This window comes from Monodon monoceros, unplaced genomic scaffold (genome assembly GCF_005190385.1).
Source record: "Monodon monoceros isolate NGI ecotype Baffin Bay Population unplaced genomic scaffold, NGI_Narwhal_1 Super_Scaffold_12, whole genome shotgun sequence".
Classification (NCBI taxonomy): Eukaryota; Metazoa; Chordata; class Mammalia; order Artiodactyla; family Monodontidae; genus Monodon; species Monodon monoceros.
The window spans coordinates 95,310,701-95,328,466 of NW_021703768.1; the positions used below are offsets into that span (position 1 = coordinate 95,310,701).

Sequence of the window (17,766 nt, forward strand, 5' to 3'; positions counted from 1 at the left end):
GGAGAGGTCTGGCAAAAAAACCACTGAATTTTCTTTGCTGGGGCCTTCTCTTCTTCATGATTCCTAAATGTTGGAGTGCTCTGAGGCTTAGTTTTCAAACTTCTCTTCCTTTTAGGAAAAAGACAGTCCTCTTCCTTTTGCAAAATTAACTAATTATTATTCCTCATATATGCTGCTTGCTTTCTTGATTCCATGCTTTGGCCCAAACTTTTCCTTCTGCCTCCAATATCATGTAACTTCACATCCCCTCTTCTCTGCATTTCTGAATTCTGTTCTTTAAGGCCATTCCTAGATATGTCACTTTTCTTTGAAAATAATCTTGCTGCTGAAAATCATTTGTTCCCCTTCTTATAGTATATTATTTGTGCTGTTCTTATGTCAGGGATTGCCCCCTTTTATTATAAAGACATCTATTTCTTTTTTGAAATATAAAAAAGGCAAGATATAGAACATGAAATAAAAATATTAAGTAGTTATATTCATTTTATTTCTTGCTTTAAGCTCTTTGGGAAAAGAAACTTTCTCTTTCATCTTGGTAATTCTTGATATTCCAACATTCAGTGGAGTGAATGAATGCATTTTTTTTTTTTCTTATTGGCTGTATTGGGTCTTCGTTGCTGCTTGCGGGCTTTCTCTAGTTGCGGCGAGTGGGGGCTACTCTTCATTGCGGTGCGCAGGCTTCTCATTGTGGTGGCTTCTTTTGTTGTGGAGCACAGGCTCTAGGTGCGCAGGCTTCAGTAGTTGTGGCACACGGGCTCTAGGCATGCAGGCTTTAGTAGTTGTGGCTCACGGGCTTAGTTGCTCCACGGCATGTGGGATCTTCCCGGACCAGGGCTCGAACTTATGTCCCCTGCATTGGCAGGTGGATTCTTAACCACTACGCCACCAGGGAAGCCCGAATGAATGCATTTTAGAAAAAATTTCTTCGTGTTTGGGAGGGAGGGAAGAGAATAATGACATATTTACTGTTTGATTAGAGGAAAGTTTGGGTTTTAAAGTTGCCTTTTATGATATATGTGTAGGAACAAGGAAGAAACATAGGAAAAGATAAAGTTTAGTGGGATACTGAATTTTTAAAATTTAATTTTCAGTATGCATTAAGAAGTATTTAAAATAATAAAAGTTGTTGCCTTTATGTAACTCTAGTTGTCTTTAGACTGATGTAATCTGGGAGTTGTGACCGACTGAAATGTATGTATACCTTTGTTATGAAACATAGTGTTAGGAAATCTGATCAGCCTGAGGCAAGCTCCAGGCTTCTTTATGAAAGCTGTTAAATTAAATTGATTTTTAAAGGGAAGTTGTCTTATGTAAGCAGAGACTTAATTTGTTTAATCTTAGCTTAGACTAGTTATTTGATTAAAATTTCAAGACTTCTTACCAGTATTGATTTTCTTAGTTGAGTATTGCTTGGTATTTTAAGAAAGATGATTCCAAGTAGCAGTCTTGAAGTTCATATGAGAAATTCTTTTCACTGTTAAAATAGTGAAACATAATTAAGGTTTAGCATATTTAACCTGTTATTTGTTTATAAACAATAATATAATGCAAAAAGATAACTTTCCTTAAAATAAAACTCCTCTAAGACCTTTACACTATCATTAGAATTCTAACAAGGCCTGGAGGTAGATTTTCTAAAGTAAGTAGGTGTTAATCCATACTTATTATGTGCCAGCTGTTATTTATTTATTTTTTTTTTTCAGTACGCAGGCCTCTCACTGTCGTGGCCTCTCCCGTTGCAGAGCACAGGCTCCGGACGCGCAGGCTCAGCGGCCATGGCTCACGGGCCCAGCCGCTCCGCGGCATGTGGGATCTTCCCAGACCGGGGCACGAACCCGCGTCCTCTGCATCGGCAGGCGGACTCTCAACCACTGCGCCACCAGGGAAGCCCCAGCTGTTGTTTTTTTTGTTTTTTGTTTTTGTTTTTTTTTTGCGATACGCGGGCCTCTCACTGTTGTGGCCTTTCCCGTTGTGGAGCACAGGCTCCGGATGCGCAGGCTCAGCGGCCATGGCTCACGGGCCCAGCCGCCCCGCAGCATGTGGGATCCTCCCGGACCGGGGCATGAACCTGCGTCCCGTGCATTGGCAGGCGTACTCTCAACCACTGCGCCACCAGGGAAGCCCCAGCTGTTGTCTTTAAGAGCTTTATATATATTAACTCAATCTTCACAACAACTCTGTGAGGTAGATACTGTTATTCTTGCTACAAATGAGGAAAACTCAGGCACAGAGAGGTTAAGTAACTTGCTCAAAGTCACCCAGTTAATATAGACCATATTCAGGAATAAACCCCGATAGTCTGGTTGCAGAATCCATACTCTCCTCCCTCCCTTTTTTATTTTTAGCTTGCTTATCAAAGTTATACATTAGCATAGGTTAAAGAATATAATAGTTCTATAAGGTTTATAATGAAAAAACAACATGGTCTCGTTTCCCCCTTCCCACAGGTACGTACTTTTATTTGATAATTCAGTGATTATTACATGTCTCTAAATAACATGCTTGTTTTGTTGCCTGATTTTTCACTTGTGGGCGTGATCTGTTGACTTCTGCTATTGAAAATGATTATTTAGCTCCTTTTCCACCCCTCCCACCCAGCATCTGTATCCTACCAGTCCTTTCATAGTTACTTCATAATTTTGATTAGATCAGTATTTGGTGTTTATATTAATTTCTTGTGTAAACATCCTCAGCTGAACCATGTTGTAAACTGTGCTTAGTTTTTCCTTTCCTGACATTTCATTTTCCTTGCGGATACAGTCGCCTTTTCCTTTGATCAAGTTTTTTATTTACTTATCACTAATTCATGTCTTTGCCAGTTGTCTCAGTCATATACATCTTCTATCAGTTTCATGTTCCTGAAGAAATCCCTCCTGGAATCCTTTGACTAGGTCCAATCTGGACCTGTTTTATGGCAGTCATATTAGGATCTTTGTTATCTTAGGTATTCCTTTTGCCTATTCCTGTGTTGGATCCCTTGTTGCTTGATTTTTTTGGTTTATTACCTTACCATGGTGGAGCTTACAGGAGTTATCCTCCAGTAACTTCTTGAGAAAGGTCATGGGAGGTAGATTATTTTTGAGATCTTGCATGTCTGAAAAGAGTATAACTTTACATTGACTGCCTATAGAATTCTTGGTTGGAAATAACTTTTCCTCAGAATTTTGGTGGCATTGCTCTATTACCTTTTAGTTTCCAGTATTGTTATCGAAAAGCCTGATGCAATTCTGATTACCTGTTCTTTGTGTATGATCTGTTTTTTTTTTTTGTATGATCTGTTTTTACTGTCCAGAAAATATGTAGAGTCCTGTTTGTCAGCAATTTCTAAAGTTTCATAGACCCTTGCTATGAGTCTGTTTTCATTAGTTGTGCTGGATCCTTGATGGGCTCTTTAATTCTGGAAGTTCTTGTTTTCTTTCCTTGAAAAATTTCTCAGTTTGCTCTCTTCTCTTTTTGAATCTCCTTTTATTCAGCATTCCTCTGGACTGTTGTTCTACTTTTGTTATCCTTTCTCTTCTATTTTCTGTCTTTCCGCCCTTTGATCCTATTTTTTGAATGATTTTCTCACTTTATTTTCCATCCTTTACCCCAGATTTTAAAATTTCTCTGTATATTTTTAATTTACGTGAACTCTTTTAAAAAATTTTCTGAATGTTATTGTTTTGTGTTATACTGTTCCTGTTTCCTAGTTGGATTATCTTTTCTTATCTCTCTGGTATTAATGATATATACTTAAAAATTTTCTTCTTCCTACTTGGTTTGTTTCCTCTCAGTTGCTCTTCTCCCCTACTTTTGTCCTTAGCTTTTATGTTCGAGCTGTCTTCCGATGTCCACTAATCTTTGGTTGACTTCTGTGTAAAGATAGGATACTGAAAACTAATTGGAAACGCTGAATCCATGAGTAGAGGTTATCTATATGAGCTTTACTTGAGACAGTGTGGCTAGGCAGTTTAGCTAGGGTAACAATTGCTGTAACAACAATCCCCCCAGTCTTAGTGCCTTAACACAATAAAAGTTTATTTCTCACTCACATAAAGTATAGTATTGGTGTTTCTGATCACTTAGAACCTTCTTTGTGGGCATTTATTTGTCATTCTTGAGATGATGTTAATGGAACTTCTGCATCTAGTTAACATGGAAGATTGTGCAGGAATTTTTATGAGTGAGGCTTAGATGGTGCATTGTTTTCTTTAATTTATTTTATTTATTTATTTTTGGCTGCATTGGGTCTTCCTTGCTGCATGCGGGCTTTCTCTAGTTGCAGCGAGCAGGGGCTGCTCTTTGTTGCGGTGCGCAGGCTTCTCGTTGCAGTGGCTTCTCTTGTTGCAGGGCACAGGCTCTAGGCATGCGGACTTCAGTAGTTGTGGCATGTGGGCTCAGTAGTTGTGGCTCGCGGGCTCTAGAGCACAGGCCCAGTAGTTGTGGCACACGGGCTTAGTTCCTCCGCAGCATGTGGGATCTTCCCAGACCAGAGCTTCAACCTGTGTCCCCTGCATTGGCACTGCGCCATCAGGGAAGCCCCTAGATGGTCTATTTAAAAAAAAAAAAAAAAATTTATATTTTTAAAATTAAAAGAAGTTTTTTTGACGTATAGTTGATTTACAGTGTTGTGCCGGTCTCTGCTGTACAGCGAAGTGACACAGTTAAACACATGTAGACATTCTTTTTCTTACATTCTTTTGCATGATGGTTTATCACAGGATATTGAATATAGTTCCCTGTGTTATACAGTAGGAGCTTGTTTATCCATCCTATATATAGTAGTTTATCTGCTACTAGTAGTATATCTGCTGCTAGTAGTATATCTACTAATCCCAAACTCCCAGTACTTCCCTCCCCCACCCACCTCCCCCTTGGCAACCACAGGTCTGTTCTCTATGTCTGTGAAACTATTTCTGATTTGTAGATAGGTTCATTTGTGCCATACTTTAGATTCCACATATAAGTGATATCATATGGTGATATCATTTGTCTTTCTGACTTCACTTAGTATGATAATCTCTATTTGCGTACATGTTGCTACAAATGGCATTATTTCGTTCTGTTTATGGCTGAGTATTTTTCCATTGTGTATATGTACCACATCTTCTTTAGCCATTCATCTGTCTATGGACATTTAGGTTGTCTCCATGTTTGGGCTATTGTGAATAGTGCTGCTATAAACATACGGGTGCATGTATCTGTTTGAGTTATAGTTTTGTCCAGGTATATGTCCAGGAGTGGGATTGTTGGATCATATGGTAATTCTATTTTTAGTTTACTGAGGAACTGTCATACTGTTCTCCGTAGTGGCTGCACCAGCTTATCAATACATTGGTACCAACACTGTAGGAGGGTTCCTTTTTCTCCACACCCTCTCTAGCATTTGTTATTTGTAGAATTTTTAGTGATGGCCATTCTGACTGGTGTGAGGTGGTACTTCACTATAGTTTTGATTTGCATTTAAAGAAGACATACAGATGACCAGTAGGTACATGGACAGTGTATTTTTAACAACTGGCTCACCTGGGAGGAAAGAACTCTATTTTGTAGTATTGGCTACATGACGTAAGTACTCCATTATGGTCAGTTTCATGCTACCAGCATGATGTAGTGACATCATGTGACTGAATGCAGAAATGGGAAGAGATAACGCACTGTTGTTTTCAGTTGTGCCAGCTCTGGTATACCACTGCAACTGCCTACCACATCACGTTGTCCAAAACTGAGTTGTATGGCTCCCTTAAATTCAAGGGAGAGTGGAAAATATTCTTGAATTGTGTGCTTGGGAAGTAGAGTTTGGTGAACAGATAACAGTTTCTGCCGAAGTTGGAACCTCCAACGTCCTTGACTTTAGATCTAGGTACAGTTCCTGGAGAAGTTTGTTCCAGGCTTTAGCCTGGAGGCTGACGAAGCCCTAACTGTAGGAATTCTGGGAACTGATTGAAGAAAAGGACTAGGGATTTCAACATCTGGCTTGTTGACATTTTCTTAACCCCCCCTGTTTTCAGTATGGCCTGGTATTCAGTTATACTGCTGCTCTAACAAATGACCACAAACTCAGTGACTTAAAAACAACACAAATTTGCAGGCATACCTCATTTTATTGCACTTTGCTTTATTGCACTTTACAGATACTGTATTTTTTACAGATTGAAGATTTGTGGCAGCCCTGCCTCAAGCCAAGTCTATTGGCGCCATTTTTTCTAACAGCATTTGCTCACTTGTGCCTCTATGTCATATTTTGGTAATTCTCGCAATATTTCAAAAGTTTTGATTATTATTATCTTTGTGATAGTGATCTGTGATAGTGATCATTGATGTTACTGTTGTAATTGTTTTGGAATGCCACGAACCACACACACATAAGAGAGCGAAACAAATGTGTGTGTTCTGACTGCTCCACTCACCAGCCAATACCCTATCTCTCTCCCACTTCTTGGGCCTCCCTGTTCCCTGAGACACAGTTAATAATCTGACAGTGGCCTCTAAGTTCAAGTGAAAGGAGGAGTTGCATGTCTCTCACTTTAAATCAAAAGCAAGATATGATTAAGCTTAGTGAGGAAGGCATGTTGAAAGCTAAGGTAGGCTGAAAGCTTAGCCTCTTGCACCAGTTAGCCAAGCTGTGAATGCAAAAGAAAAGTTCTTGAAGGAAATTAAAAGTGCTACTGCAGTGAGCACACGGATGATAAGAAAGTGAAACAGCCTTATTGCTGATGTGAAGAAAGTTTAGTGGTCTGAATAAAAGGTCAAACCAGCCATAACGTTCCCTTAAGCCAAAGCCTAATCCAGAGCAAGGCGCTAACTCTTCAACTCTATATGAAGGCTGAGAGAGGTGAGGATGCTACAGAAGAAAAGTTTGAAGCTAGCAGAGGTTTAAGGAAAGAAGCCGTCTCCATAACATGAAAGTGCAAGGTGAAGCAGCAAGTGCTGATGTAGAAACTACACTGAGTTTTCCCGAAGATCTAACTAAAATAATGAACGAAGGTGACTGTACTAAACAACTGATTTTCAGTGTAGACAAAAGAGCCTTCTGTTGGAAGAAGATGCCATCTAGGACGCGCCTGGCTTCAACAATTCAAAGGATAGGCTGACACTTTTGTTGGGGACCAATGTAGCTGGTGACTTTGTTGAAGCCAGTGCTCATTTACCATTCCAAAAATCCTAGGGCCCTTAAGAATTATGCTAATGTTATGCTAAAATTGTGCTACTCTCCTTGTGTTCTATAAATGGAACAACAAAGCCAGATGACAGCACATCTATTTACAACATGGTCTACTGAATTTATTTTAAGCCCACTGTTAAGACCTACAGTTCAGAAAAAAAAGATTCCCTTCAAAATATTACTGCTCATTGACAGTGCAGCTGGTTACCCAAGAGCTGTGATGGAGATGTACAGTGAGATTCATGTTATTTTCATGCTTGCTAATACAGTGTCCATTCTGCAGCCTACAGATCAAGGAGTCATTTTGACTTTCAGCTCTTCTTCTTTAAGAAATACATTTTGTAAGGCTATAGCTGCCATAGATGGTGATTCCTCTGATGGATCTGAGCAAAGTCACTTGAAAGCCTTCTGGGAAGGACTCACCATTCTAGATGCCAGTAAGAACATTATGATTCATTAGAAGAGATCATAATATCAACATTCACAGGAGTTTGGAAGAAGTTGATTCCAGCCTTCATGGATGACTTGCAGGGGAGGGATTCAAGACTTCAGTGGAGGAAGTAACTGTAGCTGTGGTGGAAATAGCAAGAGAACTAGAACTAGAAGCAGAGCCTGAAGATGTGACTGAATTGCTACAGTCTCATGATAAAAAACTTGAGTGGATGAGGAGTTCCTTCTTAAGGATGAGCAAAGAAGTGTTTTCTTGAGATAGAATCTACTCCTGGTGAGGATTCTGTAAAGATTGTTGTTATGACATCAAAGGACTTAGAATAATTCATAAACTTAGTTGATAAAGTATTTGCAGGGTTTGAGAGGACTGACTCCAATTTTGAAAGAAGTTCTTCTGTGGGTAAAATGCTATCAAGCAGCATTGCATGATTCCTTCTTTATGAAAGGAAGAGTCCATCAGCGAGGCAGACTTTACTGTTGTCATATTCTAAGAAATTGGCACAGTCACCCCAACCTTTAGCAGCCACCACCCTGAGGAGTCAGCAGCCACTGAGGCAAGACCCTCCACCAGCAAAAAGATTATAATTCATGGAAAGCTCAGATGATAGTTAGCAGTTTTTAACAATAAAGTATTTTTAAATTAAGGTATGTACATTTTTTTAGACGTAATGCTGTTGCACACTTAGTAGACTACTGTATAGCTTAAACATAACATATACTCGCTGGGAAACCAAAATATTCATGTGACTCCCTTTATTATAATATTTGCTTTATTGTGGTCTAGAACCAAACCTTCAATATCTCCAAGGTTTGCCTTTATATACATCACATTTTATTTTCTTTACCCATCCATGGACACCGTTGGACACTTAGGTTGTTCCCATATATTGGCTATTGTGTGTAATGTCCTAATGAACATGAGAGTGTTTTTATCTTTTCAAGTTAGTATTTTCATTTTCTTCAGATAAAAACTTGGAAGTGGAATTGCAGGGTCATGTGGTAGTTCTATTTTTAATTTTTTGAGGAACGTCCATACTGGTTTTCATAGCAGCTGCACCAATTTACATTCCCACCAACGTACACAAGGGTCCCATTTTCTCCACCTCCTTGCCAATACTCATTATTTTTAGCATCTTTATAATAACCATTCTAATAGGTGTGAAGTGATACTTCATTGTGGTTTTAATTTGCATTTCCCTGATGATTAGTGGTGTTGAGCATCTTTTCATGTACCTTTTGGCCATCTGTATGTCTTCCTTGGAAAAATCTCTATTTAGATTTTCTGTCCTAATTTTTTAAATTGGATTGCTTCTGTATTTTTGCTACTGAGTTGTATAAGTTCTTTATATATTTTGGATATTAACCTCTTATCAGGTATATAATTTGCAGATATTTTCTTCCATTCAGCAGGTTACTTATTTGTTGATGGTTTTCTTTGCTATACAGAAACTTTTTAGTTTGATGTATTCCAGGTCTTACATTTTGCCAAGTCATTTTTCTATTGGGATGTTTATCTTTTTCTTACTGGCATTTAAGTGTTCTTTAGGTATGCTAGCAACTATTCCTTTGTAAGCTTTTATGTATTGCAGATATGCTTGTCATGTTTGTAGCTCTCTTAATTCTTTTTTCTGGTGTCATTTGAGCATTAAAAGTGCTTACTGGGCTTCCCTGGTGGCACAGTGGTTAAGAATCCTCCTGCCAATGCAGGGGACATGGGTTTGAGCCCTGGTCCAGGAAGATCCCACATGCAGTGGAGCAACTGAAGCCTGCACGCCTAGAGCCCATGCTCCACAACAAGAGAAGCCACTGCAGTGAGAAGCCCATATACCGCAACAAAGAGTAGCCCACACTTGCTGCAACTAGAGAAAAATCCACACGCAGCAACAAAGACCCAACGCAGCCAAAAATAAAATAAATAAATAAATTTAAAAAGTTTTTAAAAAAGTGCTTACTTTTGATGTGATCAAATTTGCCAACCTTTTCCTTTATGGTTATCGTTATTTGTGTCTTATTTGAAAGTCCAACACTATTACAATGTTATAAAGATATTCTTCTGTATTATATTTTTAAATTTTTGTAGCTTCACCATTGACATTTATTTTTAATCAATCTGGGATTGATTTTTGAGTATGTGAGAGCTAGAAGTTCATTGTATTAGAACAAAAAGAAAAATTTTTATCCTGGTACCATTTATGGAAATGCCCTTCCATTCTTGCTAATCTGCAGTGAGTATTCTGTTTTAAATTAAATAACTATATTTATATGTGGGTGTGTTTCTGGTTCCATCAGTCAATTTCCCTATTTCTGCACCAATATCTTGCCTTAATTACTGTGGCTTTACAATAATTCTTAATCTGGTCAGCAGGTCCTCTTATATTCCACTTGAGAGTGTCTTGTTATTCTAGTCCTCTGATTTCATATGTAAGTCATAAGAGGAGTCACATTTGGAGTCATAATCTGGTTTTCAAGTTCTCCCCCTACACCCTTGTTGGGATTTTGATTAGAATTGCCTTAAGTCTTTGGAGCATTTTGGGGAGATTGAGCATCTTTATAATATTGAATCATTCAATCTATAAGCATTGTACACTTTTTTATTTACTTAGGTATTCTTTAATTTTTCCAGTAAAGTTTTACATTTTCTCTTGCATTTTTTTTGTTGTTTCCTTTATTCCTAGGCACTGCATGGTTTTTGATGTTATCTTTTTAAAATTATATTTTACAACTCATACTTGCAGAAGGTTAGAATGGCAGTAGAATTATATATAATGTCTTTCTTTGTGTTCTTATTAAAACCTTTTACTAATTACAACACTTCTGTGTAAATTACGTTAGATTTTCTATGTGGAAAATCTTTTCATCTGTGACTGACAGTTTTGTTTCTTCCTTTGAAACTAATCCTTTGAAATTTGTTAATCATTTCCATGATTTTCTTTATAGTTTTATTTTTATCACCCCCAAATTTCTGTCACTACGTAATATTTAGTTTTGCCTGTTTTTGAATTTTATACTAATGGAATGATTACATATCATTCTGGTATTTACTTTTTTCCCCTGCTGTAGAGTGAATTGTGTACCCCCCAGATCCACATGTTGAAGCCCTAACCCTCAATTTGATGGTGTTTGGGATTGGAACTTTGGGAGATAATTAGGTTTAGATGAGATTATGAGGGTGGGGCCCTCATGATGTGATTAGTGCCCTTACCAGAAGAGATACCAGAGAACCTGTTCTTGCTGTTTTTCCCCATAAGGACATGTAAGGACACAGTGAGAAGGTGGTCCAGCCAAGAAGAGATCACTCACCAGAACCCAACTATGCTGGCACCTCAGTCTTGAACCTTTAGCCTCCAGAATTGTGCGAAAATAAATTTCTGTTAGTTGAACCATCAGTCTATGGTATTTTTTTAATGGCAACTTGAGCTGTGGTAACTCCTTTTTTCCACATTAAACTTTTGAGAATCATTCATATTGATGGGTATAATATACCGATTTAATTTTTACTGCTTATAGGATTCTATTTTATAAGCATACCACAGGGACTTCCCTGTTGGCACGGTGGTTAAGAATCCACCTGCTAATGCAGGGGACATGGGTTCGAGCCCTGGTCCGGGAAGATCCCACATATCGTGGAGCAACTAAGCCCGTGCACCACAACTACTGAGCCTGCGCTCTAGAGCCCACGAGCCACAACTATGGAAGCCCGCATGCCTAGAGCCCATGCTCCACAACAAGAGAAGCCACCACAATGAGAAGCCCACGCACCGCAATGCTCGCCGCAACTAGAGAAAGCCCGCACACAGCAACGAAGACCCAATGCAGCCAAAAATTAATTAATTAATTAATTAATTAATTTAAAAAAAGCATACCATAATTTATATGTCGTTGGTGGACATTTGGGTTGTTTTCAGCTTTTTGTTGTTGTTATGGTACTTTTATGAACATTCTTCTTTGTGCTTCTTGGTATACAGGTTAAGAATTTATTATATATATGTAGTTGGCCAATTTTCTATTGTTTTTGACCTTCAAAAACAATGGTTTCATGTGGGTTATCATTGTACCTAGGAGTGAGTGCTGGATTGTAAAACTTTTTGCCCAAGTGGTTATACCACTTACCTTCCCACTGGTAGGATGAGTTTCTTTGACTCCACATCTTTGTCAACATTTGATAGTGTCATAATTTTACATTTTTGCTAATATGGTACATGTGGAGTTATCTCATTGTTACTTTAACTTGTGTTTCACTAATGAGGTTTACCATCCTTCTATTGTTTATGGACCATCATATTTTCTTTCCTGTGAAATTCCTGTTCATGATTTTCTATTTTCCAGTTGTCTATTGCAGTGTTTGAGAAGCTGACTCTTTTTTACTGGGATATGAATTGCTTGGTGAATTTAATAAATATTAGTGAATCAATTCTTGGCTTTAGGCAGCGCTTATATAAAAATGAGTAAGATGGATAGACTCTTACTTCAATTTGCATTTAGTTAAACTTACTTAATTGGAAGCTCCAAACTTCTGTACTTTCTTCCATTAAAATATAGATTAGCTATGTGAATTATTTATAACTTCATCTCTTCATTTCAGTTTACTCATTTGTAAAACAGTGGGCTTTGACTAGTTAATATCTAGTGTCCCTTTTACTAGTGTCTATAATTCATGTGTCTGATATTTTTCTTGTTGGTTTCTGAAGCTGAGAAATAAGTTTTAGTGAAGTGGTAAACTATAAACTGCTGATTTTTTGTTTTGTTTTTAATTTTAAAATGTTGGGTTTTGTTTCTTTTAAGGTATGATAGGTTAGTTCTCCAAGGACTGCACTCTTAGATGAATTTCCCAGACAGATACTACTACCTTTTATTTTTTTAATTCTTATAATGCTGTTAAACCTAGAAATTAGATCCTAACATATATGAATTATTCTTTCTCAGAGTGAAGATACACAACAGCAAATCATCAGGGAGACATTCCATTTGGTATCTAAGAGAGATGAAAATGTTTGTAATTTCCTAGAAGGAGGATTGTAAGTAAAGCATTTAATGGACATTTCTAATCTTTGACTATATGAGTAAAATATATACTGTTTAATCGTTTTATCTTAAAATTTCCTAATTTGATTAATTGGATTGGGGGAATTAATTGCCATTTATGTTAACTATAAATCTAACTTAAATAATTTTTTGAAGATATTTAATCTTTTTCTTTTAAAAATTTATAAAGGCATTTTATATAAAGGTAATATATTCATATGGCAAAAATTCAAACATTACATGGAAGTATAAAATGTAGACCAAGTCTTCCTCCTCCAGCTTTAGTCCTTCTTCCCAGTTTCTTGTGTATCCTTCTAGAAAATTAATTTTGCACTAACATATAAAAGTATAACCTTAAAAATTTTTACTTACGGGATCACACATGTATGCTGGTTTTCGTGTTGCTTGTTTGCACTTATACTTTGAAAAACTCTGCATATAAACCCATCTAAAGCAAACTCATTCTTTTTAATGACTACAGAGTACTCCTTAGGGTGAATGGACCTGTTTTCATAAGAATTTAGATAACACCCTTTATTTTATATTATGATCAATTCTGACGTCTGCTTTTCAAATATATGTGTGTGTCTAGATAGACAGATTTGAATTCATCTAAGACCTCTCTATTTTTAAAATGAATAAATAAAAATTGCTTATGATTAGTTTGCCAACTATTGTAAATAGTTTTAAATTAATGGGTTTCATGAAAATAATTTGTTCTCAAATAGTTTCATAAACATTCCTTCCCATATTTATATGTTTAATTTCTTAACAAGATATTTCCTCAGTGACAATTCAAAAACTAAACTTTAGCTGAACCTCATTATGAATAATCAGAGATTAGTCTGAGAAACATACACTTTTCTGTATTTTTAAGGTGTATGATGCATATTATGAAAAACAGTTTTCATAATACAGAATTCATTCTTACCTGACTATAAATTACTTTTTATCATGTAGAAAGTTTACTTGCGTTTCTTGAAAGGTTATATCATGCTGCTCTTAAATTTGCAAATACACACCTATGATTTGTAAATTTTGCTGTTAACGCGAGGCCTCCAATTTAATAGTTGAGACAGATGTACTTGCTTTCTGTTTTTGTATTTTAATTGTACTTTACTTATCTCTCTTAAACTGTAGTTGAGTTGTGTTTGCCATTACCATCGTTTCCCTTTATCTCAGCTCCTTAATCTTCTAACCTTACAGGAAATTAATCACCCAGCACAGTGCAAGAAATTGATTGGTCTAACCAGGGCACTGTTTGAACTAGGAAGTATGACTTGAGTTTGTAATTTTTCTTTTCCAACCTTACAAAAAGTAGAAAGCAAATATTGCATCAGAGATGAGGCTACACATCTGGTTTAGTCCTAGTTTTGTTACTAACAAGCTGGTTTTCTTGGTTAGGTCACTTAAATTCTTTGTACCACAGTTTTCTCTTCTTATGTTAAATAAGATATTTGGACTAAGGATTTCTAAAATTCTGTAGCTTTTATGTTGTGTATTGCATTCTATACAAGAATTTGAATCAGTATTGTACTGTAGTATAAGGATGAAATTATAACAAAACGTGTACTTATATTAATATTTTGTTTTCTTTTAATAACTTTAATTGCCTTTTTTTTTTTTTTCTTTTTTTTGCGGTATGCGGGCCTCTCACTGTTGCGGCCTCTCCTGTTGTGGAGCACAGGCTCCAGACTGCGCAGGCTCAGCGGCCATGGCTCACGGGCCTAGCCGCTCTGCGGCATGTGGGATCTTCCCGGACTGGGGCACGAACCCGTGTCCCCTGCATCGGCAGGCAGACTCTCAACCACTGCGCCACCAGGGAAGTCCTAATTGCCATTTTGAAGCTTACAGTTTTCAAAAGTTTGGTCTTCTTTTAAAGCAGATCGAAACAAAAAATTAGATAATCACTAAATTGCAGATTCAGGATGACGTAAAGTCTGCTGTTGCTGCTTTTTGTCCCTTTTAAGGAACAGTTGCAATGATAGTCTATAAATACAACTCAGAGAATCTTTAAAGTGCTTGTACATATTTTTAAATTGCATACCTTTTCTAGATAGTAGGAGTTTTTAATTCTTGTCAAAGATCATTTTCACTTTTGGTATTAGAGGATATAAAGTAATAAAAAATAATGAGTGTATATGTAGAGAAGTTGTTTCTACAAAACTTGTGAATTTAGTATTACTTTTATTGAGTGACAAATAGGGACTTCCCTGGCGGTCCAGTGGTTAAGACTCCATGCTTCCACGGCCGGGGGCATGGGTTTGATCCCTGATCGGGAACTAAGATCCCGCATGCTGCCCAGCGCAGCCAAAAAAAAAAAAAAGAAATAGGTGTTATTTTCCTTTGTCTTGTTTGAATGTTCAGTTAGCTCTGATTACACTTAGCCTTGATTTTTTTGTGTTTCGTTAGTGTTAAAGGGTCTTTTGAGAAGGTGAATGAATTGTTGTAAACTTAACTATGGAACAGTTAAACTGTATTTAGAAAAACGAAAGGTGTTTGTAATGATTCCTGAATTATTATTTTTAAAATGCTGAAATTCCAGTCAACATAAATAAAAATATTTGGCAAAAGGATTGAGTATCTCTTAGCTCAGTTTTCTTGCATTTATATTCCAAAACAAAATGTGTTTTTGGAGAAGATCTTGATGGTAAATATGTCCAAAACTTATGAAGAAATGTCATTTTTTTTTCCTAGTTGATAATCAGTGTTAAGCTGTGTAACTTACTGTGACCTATGGAGTTAAATCTAGTAAGCTCTTAAAAATGCCCTATGATCTCAATTCTGCCTACTTCTCTGACCTAATTGCTTACTAATCTTTCATTGATCGCAGGCCTTCTTTTTCTTTCTTGAACACAGATATTTCTTTCTTGATGAAATTGCCTTTTTATTAGTTTACCTTTGCCTGAAATGCTCTTCTCTAAATTTTTTCATGGCACGTTCCTTATCATTAGATCTCAGCTTAAACATCAACTCTTTTAACACCCAATAGGAAGTAGCAAATCCATCAATGTGGCATCATCCTCTTTTGATTCTCTAAGTAGTCCCTTCCACTCTGATAATATTTTCTTTGTTTGTTTATTGCTCCTTACCCACTCTCAGTACCTGGCACATAGTAAGTACTCAGTAAATAATTGAATGAATGAATGAACTAATATTAAGCATCGGCATCTTTTACTTGACTTCTCTGAAGAAAACAACCATCTAGTTCACTTGAATGCTGTGTCATTAAATGTTACCTTTCTTTTTATAGAAGGTTTTAAACAAATTGTCAGTTTTCTTGAACTAATGAAAATGTTTTTTATTTTGTAGCTATAACATTCCAATTGTTTTGTTTTGTCATTTAGATTAATTGGAGGATCTGACAACAAACTGATTTATAGACATTATGCAACATTATATTTTGTCTTCTGTGTGGATTCTTCAGAAAGTGAACTTGGCATTTTAGATCTAATTCAAGTAAGTTAACACTTGCCTCTTACTGTCTTAAACAACAATTTTGGCATTTCAATTTTTTAAAACTTCTGTGTTCTAAATTTTCTAAAATGATGTTTTGTTTGGTAAGAAATAAGTGTTCCATAGTAGATGCTGGGTGGATAAAAGAGGGATGAGGGATGTAGCACAGTCATTTAATCTAATTAAGACTAACTGCAACTAATTTCCTCATGCCCTTTTTTCCTATTCATGTAAGTCACCACAAGAACCCCAACACTCATAGGTCTTTTACCATATGTATCCAGATCTAACCCCCAAACCCACCCCTTTCTATCTCCTGAAAATCTTTCATAATGGCCCTGGAACTCAAGGTCAGTCATCAGCAAATTTCTCCTTATCTTCAACCTCTTCTGTTAATATTATCTTCACCTTTTTGCTGTAGGTTAAATCTGGCTTCCCCGATGAAACTACCTGCCACCCTCTCAAGTAGTAGCAGTTTTCTCTTTCACTTTCTTCATACCATTGAGGCTGGAGGGTGTTCTCTTTGCTTCTCATTACATTTTCCAGACCTTTTTCTCTTCTAAAACATCTCCAGACTTTATCTCATATTCTCAAACTATACCTACTTCTACCAATCCGGTTGCAGTAATCTCTCATTCCCACTCCCTATTCATTGGAGATTTTGTCAAAAACTTTCAATAGTCTGAGATTTTACTCTACCTGCAAGCTAACAAGTTAACTACCACAGTTTCATGGATGCTGACAGAAGATGGGAGATTTCGGGGCCAGAAACAAGGACTTTATTTCTGACAGCCAAAGCAGTAGTCAAAGTGACAGCATTTTCTTACACTGGTTACTCAAGTCCCAGTTCCTAAAGTGTGACTTGATAAGGTGCAGGTAAGACCTGCACACACAGTGGATTGAGTTATAGGAGAGGAAGCCCAAGCTTAGTGAACTGGAATCTTCTATAATGAACACGAAGCATATCTGCCCATGTCCTGGAGGAAGAGAATATCTTCCAAACAAAGTATAGATAAACTTACCCTTTGCTTTGGAGGGAAACACTATCTATTTTCCAGGGCTGTTGGCTATACGAGCTTGCTTGAAAAGATAATCCACAATAAAGGCAGTCAGTACCTCTGTTCACATGGTGTGCAGGAATGGAACACCCATGAAGAATTGTCTCCTAACAGATTTTAGTTCTTAGTTCACTGACATTCACTCCAGTACTACTTGTGTTATAATTCTTGGTTATTTCAACGTTCATGTGGATAGTTCATTCAGTACACTGGTATCTTCAAACTGGAATTCCTCTTCTCCAGTGAATTCTGCCCATTACCCCACTTCACTGTTCATTTCTAGACCATGTCTTTATCCAGACTTAAGTCCCTCCATCATCTTAATTTCACAGTTTCCACTCTCTGCTACCATCTCTTATCTTTTCTTATCACAATTACTGTTACTCCAACAGTTCTTTGAGCCCATTGGGACCTTCAGTCCCTTTTTTTGTTGGTTTTTTTTTTTGAGGATAAAAATTTTTATTGACAGTTTTCTAGGTATAGTTGTACATTTTTGAACTGTTCAATGTTTATTAATAGATAAATGGCAGCTTTAGAAAAATAGACATGTTTATATCCAGAATCCTGTATTCTCTTCCTGTGTTCCTTATATCTTTTCAGTGTGTCTTTGGGACCTTCTGCCTTTTAAATCTGTCT

The 17,766-nt window shown here is 36.9% G+C and overlaps 1 protein-coding gene across 1 annotated transcript in view; it reads left to right on the forward strand.

The window, feature by feature from the left end:
- The window catches only part of AP3S1 (adaptor related protein complex 3 subunit sigma 1), a 70,587-nt gene that overhangs the window by 12,602 nt on the left and 40,219 nt on the right, over nt 1-17,766 (forward strand). The window contains 2 exon segments of the mRNA XM_029218191.1: nt 12,518-12,609; nt 15,964-16,075. Coding sequence (XP_029074024.1) covers nt 12,518-12,609; nt 15,964-16,075 — 204 coding nt within the window.